The sequence below is a fragment of the Limulus polyphemus genome, unplaced genomic scaffold (assembly GCF_000517525.1).
Source record: "Limulus polyphemus unplaced genomic scaffold, Limulus_polyphemus-2.1.2 Scaffold1184, whole genome shotgun sequence".
Lineage (NCBI taxonomy): Eukaryota > Metazoa > Arthropoda > Merostomata > Xiphosura > Limulidae > Limulus > Limulus polyphemus.
This window is the reverse complement of record NW_013666794.1, coordinates 265,102-277,350: the sequence shown is the minus strand read 5'-3', so window position 1 is coordinate 277,350 and position 12,249 is coordinate 265,102. Positions and strand designations below refer to the sequence as shown.

The 12,249-nt window shown below is 35.4% G+C and overlaps 1 protein-coding gene across 2 annotated transcripts in view; it reads left to right on the top strand.

Annotated features, from left to right (window-relative positions):
* Window positions 1-12,249, top strand: part of LOC106462502 (nuclear cap-binding protein subunit 3-like) — a 59,048-nt gene that overhangs the window by 43,628 nt on the left and 3,171 nt on the right. Inside the window, exons 9-11 of one of the 2 annotated variants that reach the window (XM_013922435.2) lie at window positions 4,453-4,524; window positions 9,847-9,999; window positions 11,622-11,733. In XM_013922435.2, the coding sequence (XP_013777889.1) occupies window positions 4,453-4,524; window positions 9,847-9,999; window positions 11,622-11,733 (337 nt within the window). Of the gene's footprint in view, window positions 1-4,452; window positions 4,525-9,837; window positions 10,000-11,621; window positions 11,734-12,249 lie in introns of both variants that reach the window. The other variant, XM_013922434.2, reaches the window with a different exon arrangement.

Below are 12,249 nucleotides of genomic sequence, written 5' to 3'. Positions count from 1 at the left end.
AAACTGAAAATGTACTTCCGGTACAGTACGTTATCTTTGCTCATATAAACAGCTATTCTTGTTCAGTGCTGCCCTCTATATAAAAAAAAACGTTTTACACATACCACAAGCCTTTTTCCTCCCCTCCATTGGAATTCACTGATTCCAATGCATCTCTCATGCAAATCATCATGAGTCAATCCTCCACTAATAAGAGTGCAATATACTCTCATTGCGCATGTGAGTCCCTCTATTCAATTCTACCTAACTATCATTTCTCGTTTGACAGTACTCGTGTTCAGACATTTATTGCTTTTCGTGTGCTTCACATTTGTAAATTTAATAGTTTCAATTCTGAAATGGGATTTCTTTATTAATTTTTTTTCATTATATTGAAGATGCCATTTACTTTAACTTTCTCTACCAGTCTTTATTTTTTTGTTCTCACATTTGCATTTGTTTGTGAAACATTTTGTTGATACATATTTCTGAAATGAATTCTGGGGTTAATGTTACCACTTCAGCTATCATACCTCCTACAAGCATTCTTTCACAGGCTGCAGGTGGGGATGACCCATCACTGGATTTCTCAGCGATTATCCTCGAAGTGCATGATCTTTATATGGATCAATCACCTTTTCCGTGACTTGCCCCACTTCTTCCTGAACAAGCCAAACCTGGTTGGGCCTATAAAGATTTTGAGAGCCTGTTTCCACCACCTGATTTTGTTGTGTCTTCCTGTGCCCAACCTGTAGAATCAGCTAGGCCTAATATGGCATTTTTAGACGTGATTTCTCAGGTGTGTGATGTTTTATCCATTTCCCCATATTTAGTTTTTCCACCCTCCCAGTTATTAGGGTTCATGCTGAGCAATTTGTTTCACAATTGGTTGAGGATGCCAGCATGCCTTTCCCTCCACGAGCTATGGATTAGTTTGCTTTGGCTTACCATCAAGCTGACTGCCCTTTTCTCGACTCTCATCAGTTGAGGTCTATTTTACCTGTGTGGAGGGTGGTCGCTTATTTTCCTGTGTGTTTATCCCATGCCCTGTTTATGTCTTACTTCACTTCTGTTATATTTATTTACCATCCATCTCCTTTCCGAGGTGATACACTGATATCCTAAGGGTTTTTCAAGGGACAGCCTCTCCCTTATTACCTCCATGTTAGCTCATTTGTCATCTTTGGCTCTTGGGATCTTCTGGTTCATGATGTGGCCTTGTCCCAGGTTTGTTTGCCACCCACTTATCTAAGGGATTTACATATGGTCTCTTTTATGTAATGGTATATTTTTGACTGTGTACCTGAGACTTTGGAATCACGTGTTGAGTCTGTGCATAGCTTGTTTGCCACAGTCTGAGCCACGACAAGCCACTATTCCAGTTTCCCATCCTCGTCCATATCAGCCCTTACCTGTTTCTCATCTCATTGTTTTATTCGATGTAGATGGGCACGGTGGCAACAGAACCAGTGAGTTCCGGTCCAGTAGGAGTTTGATTGTGGGAATTTGTTCCCCTTTAGTAATCTTTCTCCACAGATCAGTGGGTTATTCAGGTTTTATTTGAAGGACTTTTCCTCCTCCCCCTCCTTTGTTTCGGGTACCCGTTTCCTTCCCTATGCCTCGGGATCCTATCACCTGCCAATGTCTGTCAGAGGCAGTACAAGTCTTTTTGTCTCAACAGGCCATCAGACCTGTTCATCGTTCTTCTCCAGACTTTTATTCTATGTTGTTTGCTGTCCCCAAGAAAACTGGCTACTGTTAGCTTGTTCCAAACAGGAATCCACCCATCACACTCATCAGCTGCTCCTGGAGGCAATTTGAGTGGGCTGGTTAATCAAATTGGACAAGTCATTCCTTCAGCCTACCCAATATCTTGTCCATTTGGGTGTTTTTTTTAACATCCATCTCAGTCGGACCTAACCTTCTCTTCTTTGACTTTCAGTTCTCCATGTTCTTACTGCTCCCTCTGTTACAGTTTGTGAATTTCAATTGGTTTTGTGAATGTGGTCTTCCATGGCAGTCCTTATCCTCTTAGGTTGTGCTCATATGTGGGCTCTTCATGACCATTGGTATCTTGCATTGGAACCTTTGCAGGCTCTTATTACCCTTCCTCCTTCAACGATCTGCAATGGTGGTTGGACATAACTCACATGTAGGTGGGTGTCTCACTTTCTCCTCATCCTGATTTACACATTTTTGTAGAAGCATTCCTTCAGGGCTGTGGGGCATGCGTCAATCAACAGGAAGCTTTCGGGTATTGGTCTGCGGCTGAGAGATCTTATCATATAAACATCCTGGATTTTCTAGCTGTATGGGTAAGTTATCTTTTATTATTCTTTTCAGAGGCCTTATTTCTTTTTTTATTATTATTACTCGTTGTTTGGATCCCACTCCAGACAAGTGGTGCCTGACAAGGTATTCTTCAACTGTTCAAATCTGCACTGTCCAGCCATGTTGACTTGCATATTATAATTCCATGGCCACACAACACACACTGCAGAGATGGGGTGTTCCACAAGATTGCTTGTAGGTTTATCCTTGCGATAGAAATGCTTCATAAGTTTGCCCATCGTGTACTTTACCCACCCATGGACTACATTGGTAAAGCAGAAGGGAATAGCTGCCCATCCCTGCCATGCCTTGAATTGAATAAAATAGTATGGTCTGCTTTTAAAAAATAGGGTTTTGTGTCTTAGGTGTTGTCATTCTTCCAGTCTCTCCACCATGTTTTACCCCTGTTTTATTCTAGTGAAGCTTGAGAGTCCTTACCACTTTCCAGTTCCAAGCTGCTGGAGAGATGGACTTTGGAGGCATCCTCCTGAATGGATTAATGAAATACACACAAAATATAGAAATGATTATAAAACCATTCAGTTGAGAATAGGGTAGTGGTATTCTGCTGGTGCAGATGATGTGATATCCTCCAGTATGAAACATAAAAACAAATTGGAGTGAGATGTCAAAATTGCACTACACCCCTTTGATTGGGATCCCTCATCCTACCCGCACGTGAATGTCGATTCCCAGTGGCCGGGTTTTGGATTTTGAGTAGAACCAATCAATTTTATTACAGATGTCTGTATTCCTCTCATTTATACTCCATCATTGTTGTGGGTCACAGTGGAGGTAGTTGTGGATTATAACGATTCTTTCCCTTCTGCTATCCCTTGATGTTTCTTATTCCGAGGATGTTAATGCAATTGGGGTGGTTCTGGTCAATTTCACTTTTTAGGGAGATGATTTACATTATGTAGACATCTTTTCGATACCAGATGTCAGGTTTTCTGATCAATTTATCATATTCACATGTACCCTGTTCATGAGTCAGGGAGTACTAGATTCTCTTCGGTCTCATGAACTTGAGGTGAAGATGGTATAATACTCTTTCCTACCCCCACCAGATGGCTGGGTTTTGGATTGTAGTTGACCTGCCACTGGTATGATCCTCTTTCCTACCTCCACATAGATGTCAGTACCATACAGCCAGGTTTTCGATTGTAGTTGACTTACTGATGGTTTGATCTTCATTTTACCCCTTCCTTGGATGCTAGTTCCCAGCGGCATGGGTTTTAGATTTAATTGACTTGCTGTGTACAGTCCATCGTGTCCTATCCACTCTACATCTAGGGGCACATCCTTTTTATTTTACCCAATTTTACACTTTCCGGCCATAGTTCTCTACCAGTAGGATGTACTCTTTTGTTTTTCACCCATATATGCGACATCTTTCTACGATGGACAAAGAGTATACCTGGTTCAGATGTGGTGTGGTCTCCCTCATCAGATCTTAAAATCAATCTATCTCATTTTAGGGAGTGTCCTTTCAACACTTTCGAATGATGCTTCTTTCTTTCCCTCGCTCTGGTCCCTTCACCTATTCAATGTGGGATTCTAGCTATTTATGTGAGAGGAGGTAATGTACCGTATCAGAAGTTATAATTTTCAATATAACAAAAAAGATTAATGAAGAATTCCCACTTCAGAATTGAAATTATTAATTTTACAAGTGCGAAGCACATGAAAGGCACCAAAAGCTAAAAACATCTGAACACAAGTACTGCCAAACGAGAAGTGATAGGTAGAATTGAATAGAAGGAGTCACATGCATAATGAGAGTATGTCGCACTCTTATTGGTGAATGGTTGTTGCATGATGATTTTCATGAGAGATCCATTGGAATTAGTGAATTTCAATGGAGGGGGAAAAAAGGCTTGTGGCATGCATAAGATTTTTTTGCATATAGAGGGCAGCATATAGCTATTTATGTTAACAGAGATAAGCACCTATCGGAAATACATTTTCAATATAGGAAAATTATAACTTTTCATTGTATGACAAATGTTGAAGGAATTACATCTTTCAAAGTAAATATTTTTTTGCTTTGATTAAATAAATGTTGGATCAGAAGATTTTAGTTTTTAAAAAGTGTTATTTAAATTTTTTTAAATATCTGAATTTTAACCCTACAAACAGAGGATCGAAAGATTCGAGGATCTGAAAAATCAAGCTTATATTACAGGAAGTATGGAAACCCTAATTATGGAGGTGAGGTGGTTGTCATTGTGTGATAGTTTTTGTTCTTCTCTACTATTGTACTATTATCATTGTATTGATCACAAGATGATTTGTAACCCAGGGTGGCAACAGACCTAGAAAATGTGGAAATCATGGAGAAAGTAAAGCTATAGTAAATAAAAATGATGTATTATACAATTCATGCATAACAGCTAAAAGGGATATAAGCTAAAATTCTGAAATAGGTATTTGGTGTTTTAACATTCAAAAATATGAAAAACCAGTTTTAAAATTTTAACTTTTGTTGTCCCTCTTATTTGTCTTATGTGAGTCTTAAAATGCATTTAAGAAAAAGATATCAGATAATCTTTAAAAAATCAATGAGAACCTGGAAATGACAAGAGGTAAAAATAAAATTAATTACTGTTTTTATCCTACAGGTACTTTTTTTGTGATACTATCCTGATACAGCAACCTTCACTACAGCTGTAAATCAGTTATTTTTCTCATACAGGTACTTTCTTTGGTGACACTATTTTGATCTAATATGGCAACCTTTACTACAGCTGTAAATCAGTTACTGTTTTCATCATACAGGTACTTTTCTTTGTGATAGTTCCCCCCCCCCCCCCCCGTGACTCAGGGGCTCATACCACTAAAAATTAGATTTCCATATTAATTTTGGATACAGCACAGATAGTCCATCATGTAGCTTTGTGCTTAACAACAAACAAACAAACTTTTGTGATACTATACTTATATGTTTACCTTTAACAACAACTGCAAGCCAGTTACTCATTGGTTTACAAGCTTATTTTCACTGACAACACCCTAACCCACTTACCTTGATTGCTACATGCAATATTTTATTTTGCAGAGTTTTTAAGTTCTTAATTATTCTTTGTTTGGTGAGACTTGTGACAGCCCTAGCAACTTGCCATGACACACTTGAGTTGCTGTTTTTATAATGCTGGTATGGGTAATTTGTGATACTATTCTTATATGATAACTTTTACTAAACCGGGTACTTTCCTTTGTGTTACTACTCTGATATGGCAACCTTTACTACAGCTGTAAATCAATTATTGTTTTCTTCTGAGACTTCACTGATATGATGACTTCCAATAAACAATGAAAGTTATTTATCCTGATTAGATTTTTTCTTTCTTTCCTTGCCTCATTTTCATATAACAAATTTAACTGTGGATATCATTTGAATAATCATTGTTTCAATTTAAGTTTGCTCATTTTTCACAGAGATTTTCTAGGGATTGATGTTGGCTGGAATATTTTGAGTGACATTTTGGGTCCCCACCACTAATTATTTTGGGAATAGAGCATTGTTTTGTGTTATTAATATTATCTTTTTGTTGTTTTTTTGTGTTCTTGTTAGTTCTTTCTTTCAGATTATCATGTGTTTTATGTTGAAAATGTTTATTGTGATTGATCAGATTGATTGAGAACAAATGTGGTGTAAGTAAGGGTGTGTGAAGTGCACCAGTAATTAGCTATTCATATTCAAAAAAACTTATGATTGACTGAGCAATAGTATTTGCTTAACTTGTATTATGGTTCATACAAGTCATGAAAATACTGGAAAGTCATGGAAGTTTGTAAAAAAAATTTTCACTTCTGTTTTTTCAGGAGTTATTGGAAAGTCTAACTTTATCACTCCCATATTGGTGACGAGCTGAACTATTGTATTTATTTCAGTTTCCCAAAAAACAATCTCTAGAAAATGGGACTCATAAAATGTGAAATACTCCAACTTGGCAACACTGATCAGTAACAGACTTTGAACTATGTACCTCTGTCTGCAAGTGACAGATTTCACATGATTATTGTTGGAATGATATTATTAATATAAAATAAGCTCAAGACTCGTTTGGTGGAAATGTAATATCATAATATTATTGAAGGTATAAAGAACATGGATGTTTCAGAACTTTTCTAATTGCATGTTCAGTAAAACTACTTAAAAATAATTAATAGTAGTTCTAGCCTAGGTTCTTCATCAGCAATTGCCTAAAATTTGTTGATAAAAATAGAGAAAGAGAAATGCAAATGCAGACATCATCACAAGCCTAACTGCCTTTGATGAAATACACAAACATAAACCATTAAAGACACCCTGTTAGCTTATACCTGATTAGGTCAACCATTATTTATACAATGATTGATGTTGGCTGGAATATTTTGAGTGACACTTTGGGTCCCCACACTAAATATTTTGGGAAAAATTAGGAGTGTAAATAGAGCATTGTTTTGTGTTATTGATATTATCTTGTTGTTGTTTTTTGTGTTCTTGTTAGTTCTTTCTTTCAGATATAAACTGAATAACAGTCTTGAAAAGCTGGTTCATGATTTTTATTGTAATCATACCCATTGACAACTGAAACATATGACAGCACCCTTTGCAATATTTTCTTCTACAATGTGCTGAATACTATCTTGAGATATAAAGGTTTTTTTGACCCATAAGGTTTCCTATCCTTTGTTAGGTGTAATTGGTACAGTAAATTAAGAAAACTTTTAAAAATAATGGAATGCAATTGTTTGTGAAGACAAGATATACAACATAGTTAATGAATGCAATAATATGAGAGTGGTCTCAGTAATAGTGAGTATGAATGTTTGCTTTGTTGGCATGATTGTGTTACAGTGTATATTCAGCAGTCAATCAGGTAAAAGTTGACTTGATATCTTATTGGCAATTTGAAATAGTATAAATATGGTAAAAACTATTTTTTCATAAACTTAAAAATGCAATATAATTTATTTATTAGTAATGACCTCAGGATCATTGAATAATTATATGGTTTGACTTTTCTTGATGGTGTTTGGAGTATTACTAATGAAACACTTAGAATTGTCTAACGAGCCTAGTACTGTTTTTAATAAGTTGTTGTACACTTTTGACTTAGTGGTGTTTTTAGTTGCTGTTGGTAAATAATATGTTTAATAAATATTTGATTTTGATTACACAGTAGAGGATTTTTTAGCTTTGGCCAAAGCACAGCATTTGAGAAAAAGATGCAAGGCTTATCACTTAGTCCTCTCTTCTTTTTTTTTTCTTCTTTTTCTAGGATAATTGTTTTTTCAATAGCTATGGTGATACTGTTATTGATAGAATATTTTATACAGTTGTTACTGCATTTTTCTAAAATATAATAAAAAATAAGGTATTTAATTTTGATGGAGTTCTTGTTCTTTTAAACTCAGTAATTTAGATCCTTGAAAATTTGTTTCAATTAGCTTGTGTAAACCATATAATAAAGTACATAGCAGTACCAGTTTGTATAGACTCACATAGTTGTATAAGTTTATAATATTTTGACTTTTGTAGAGAATGCATTACCATGAACTATTCTGTGCAAGTTTTTGTAATTTCTATATAAATTGGTGAAATATCAAATTTACTCATAGGCTTAGCATTATAAAGAAGGGATTGATGACTTTAATGTTAGCTTAAGACAAATCACATTTCATACCCAGGAAGTGCCACTGATTGTTATTTGTATCAGAAGAGAAACTTTATGAAGGGAACAAACAATAGTCATAGCATTCTGAGACGATACGTCACTTCCACACACAGAATACCTATATTTCAGACATATCTGCCTAAGAGATTTGCATGCCAGTAGCCTTGAACTAACTCACTCCTAAGTTCTTGTGTTTAAGGTGAACTGAGCTGGAGCATGAGATGTAATCATGCTACAACAGCTGTCCACTAATAGAAGGGCAACAAGCCTACATGCGAAGTAACTCCCTCTAAACACTTGCACTCAAGATAACTTCCTTCTTTCTCACAACATTACATTGAATGGATGTGTTAACTTTTCTCTAAGTTACTGATTTTGTAATCATAATTGAAACTTTGGTTTTTGTTTTACATTAGTTTTTGTTTCAAAAGCATTGTAATTATTTATGAATTATCAAGATAGTGACTTCTACTTTGTCCTGTGGAAATGACAAAGTTATAAATACAGGACATTTTTCTACTATGATTTCTGAAGGCTTGTTAACAGTTGAAGATGTTATAGCCATTGTACTGTGTGTTGTGAGACCCTTTTTACATATACTGGGCCTCCTTCTTCCATCCCTTCAATTGGAGTCCCTTTCTTTCAGTTTGAGAGTGATCAGAGGGAAGACAGAAGACAAATTTGATCGACTCTTCCTTCTAGTTGGTTTCGCTTTGGGTACAGCATAACCAGTCAAGGACAATCCTCAACCTTCCACTTTATTTCAAGATATCATTTCTTAAGTATGTTCCTTTCTTTCTCTTTTGCCTGTGTCTTATGATTCTTTCTTTTCTTTGCTCAGTGAAACTGATACTTTGGATTATTTAGTATTTTCTCCAGCACAACATGGAGAGAAGTAGGGCAGTAGTGACACTGTCCATGTAGTACGGATCATCCCTCAAACAGGTCATATGCCCTCCTCTTGCAGCCAGAGTCTGTCCAGTAGAATCGAGGTGAGGACACACCATACAGTCTGATCACATCTTAACCGTACTACACATATTGGCTTGCCATCCATTTATGTGCAGGTGCTTGGTTGGCCATATACAAATTTTTCCTATCCATGCAACACTTGAGGCTCTTTTTCCTCTTCTTCTTTTACATTCTAGGCAAAGAGTATATCCTAGTTGAGACAAGAAGTGGTCTCCCATGGGTGTGCCTTTGCCATCTGGTGTCACGTTCCATGGATTTTCCCTTTGGGTGCTTTTCGAATGAAGCTCATCTAGGTTTACATTTTTCACCAGTCCGTCTACCAATTCAATGTGGGATTCTAGCTATTTTGTGTGTGGAGGTGAGGTATTGTCTCGGAAGTTAACATCATAATCTGAAAATGTATTTCTGATTGATACTCACGGTCCCACACATTCCCACTCGACCTCCTCACTTCTAGTGCACCTTTTTTTTGCCTCATCTAAGAATGAAATTATCTCGAGTGCAAGTGCTTAGGGGATTTACTGTGCATGGAAGTCATGTTGCCCTCCTATTGACTATTGTCGTGTGATGACATCATGTACTAGCACAGTTCATGTTGAACAAATGAATTTAGGTGGGAGTTAGCTCCAAACTAGTGGCATGCAATCTCTTAGGCAGACATATGAAGAACATAACTGTTCTGTGGCAGGAGGTGAGAGTCTATAAAAATACATTTTCAAATTAGGGAAGTGTTAAATTTGGTACTATATTTTATGTTTATTTCTTACATAAGGATGAAAGCATTTATCCAAAATTACAATAGTTTTCTGTTCGATAAGAATTTCCTTTGCTTGGTTGTGCAAACCTGTAGTTAGCTAGGTAAAAGTGTGTTTATTTTGGTTGATGGAAGGTCTTGCAGGTATAATAAGTACATCCAGAAAAAGACGTTTTAGACAACAGCAAGAAAAACAAGAACTGCAGGATGTTTTAGAAGAGGTAGCCATGAAGAAGACAAGCCCAGATATTGATAAGCAGATACAGCACATGAAGACTGATTTACAGAAAGATTTAGGTAAACTCCATTTACCCAATCACACTTGAGACCTCCATGGAGCAAAAATATTTTTAAATCATGAGTATTAAGATGCGTATTGTGTTGTACATTTTCTTCTTGTGTTATTATAAAACTATAATAATATAGATTATTGTACTTTAAGAATGAGACTTGTTTTGTAAATTATATGAAATAATGTGTTTATTGCAGAAAGATAAAGGCCACGTTATCATCAAGCTATAGTATATATAACATGGAAATGTCTTTGTTTAGTTAGGAACAAGGAGTTGAGAACTACTAAACTAACAGTCTTAATGTATTGTTTCATATTTCTTTCTACTCTAAAATTAGTCCATACTACTTTATTTGAATTTTAAAAATATTGAATTTAGTTTTTTCGTCACTGTCTGGATTTGATATAGTAATCATTTAGTCATTTTTTATTTTCATAAAGACATTTAAGATTTACAATGTTTGAAGTTTCGAAAGTACAGTGGTGGTTTTAATATGTGTATCAACAATAATCTTTAGACATCAAAAGCAATAACTGCACTAAAAGGCAAAAGCAACTTGCAGGTTTTCATATGATGGATAAATTTAACAAAAATAAAAACTAAGTTTATAAAACACTAAAGAACTTCAAGCATTCTTAGATTATCACAGTATTTTTGCATCTATCTGAAGTGTTGTTGTTTTTTGTAAATTATTTTGAAAGATAATTTTCAGTCTACCACATCAGCTTATCTCCAGCAGTTGAAAAGAAATCCTTTACCAAGACGTATCACGTCTTCAACAAAGCTTCTTCAGTTGGTAGAAGCTAGTGTTCATTATATTCTCTTTTAGTAACTGAAGAAACTTACTGAATGTCTTGGTATAGGATTTATTTTCAGTCGCCTGAGAGAAGCTGAAGTTTATTTCAGAAGTATTGAGAAATATTTGGGTTCCCTAGACAAACCTATTCAGTACCTTCTCACTAAGTTTTGTTGAAGTAAACTTAACACTATTTGCATTTCAGAAGTGCTGCCAATTATTTTTAGAGAATGTTTTTCTGGTTTATTTTAGGCCAGGCATGGCCTTGTGATTAGCATGCCAGACTGAAGATCAGAGGGTCCAAGGTTTATGTTGTGATGCTGCTAAATACTCTACACTTCCAGCTTTGAGTGCATTCTAAGAGTTTAGCATGTCAGACTGCAAATCAGTATGTCCAATGTTCATGCCATGATACTACTGAAAATTTTCTGCACTTTCAGCTTAAGTGTATTATAAGAGTGACAATCAGTACTGTTGTTTATTTTAAAGCCCTCATGATGGTGGATGCTTCTTACTGGTTGTAGTCTGTCTGGTCAATAGGGACAGCTGAAACTGAACCTTGGAAGTCTCTGACCTGGCCATTTAACCTATGTGCACATAAGGTGTCATTCAGATTGCAAATCCCAACCTATTTTCTTTCAACAAAACACTTGAAGTCCTCATGATTAGCCATTTATTTGTTGTAATATAAAAAATATTTCTCAATTTATAATCATATGAGTTTGAAGCTTGTTAGCTCTGAATGTTTTGGTCATGTTATTTCATTGGGCCCTTTTTATGTGACAATATGAACTGTAAACGATATTAAATGTGTTTATTTGAATTTGAAGCAAACCGGTTAGGTGGAGTCTCTTCTGACCACGAAGATGAGCGTCCACTTATTAAAGTTCCACGTATGAAGATGTATGCAGATGAAGAAGAAGAAAAGCAGAAGAAGAAAAGGTGTGATGTAACTTGTTTTACCAAAGTGTTTCAGTGCAGTATGTATACTAATTAAGAAATGTTGGCATTATATTTAACTTAAACACCAGTTTCTTGTAATTCCATACAATAATGTAAGAGGAAGAAAGTAATGTATGTTTTCTAAGTCAGATGTTAACTTTATAATTTTATCAGACTGTTGTAAATTCTAAAGCTTTCTAAGATATGTAAACAACAACTTATTCTCTTTTTTTCTTCTTTATTGTAACAAATGAACAGATTTTATGCTGTTTTTATTGTACTGTTGACTTATTAAGATTTACTAACCTTTTTACTTCAGTTAAAAGTTTTTATGTATTTCAAAATATATTTTAGTCCCACCAAACTCCTATACGAGAAGTTTTAGTTTTATTCTTGTCTTTTTCCCAGCATAAACTATTAGGTCGTCAAGAAATTAATGTCACCTTTTTTTTTAGATGAAAAAAAACCTGAACAATTTATATATCAAAACAAAACATTTATTAAATGAAATAGTCT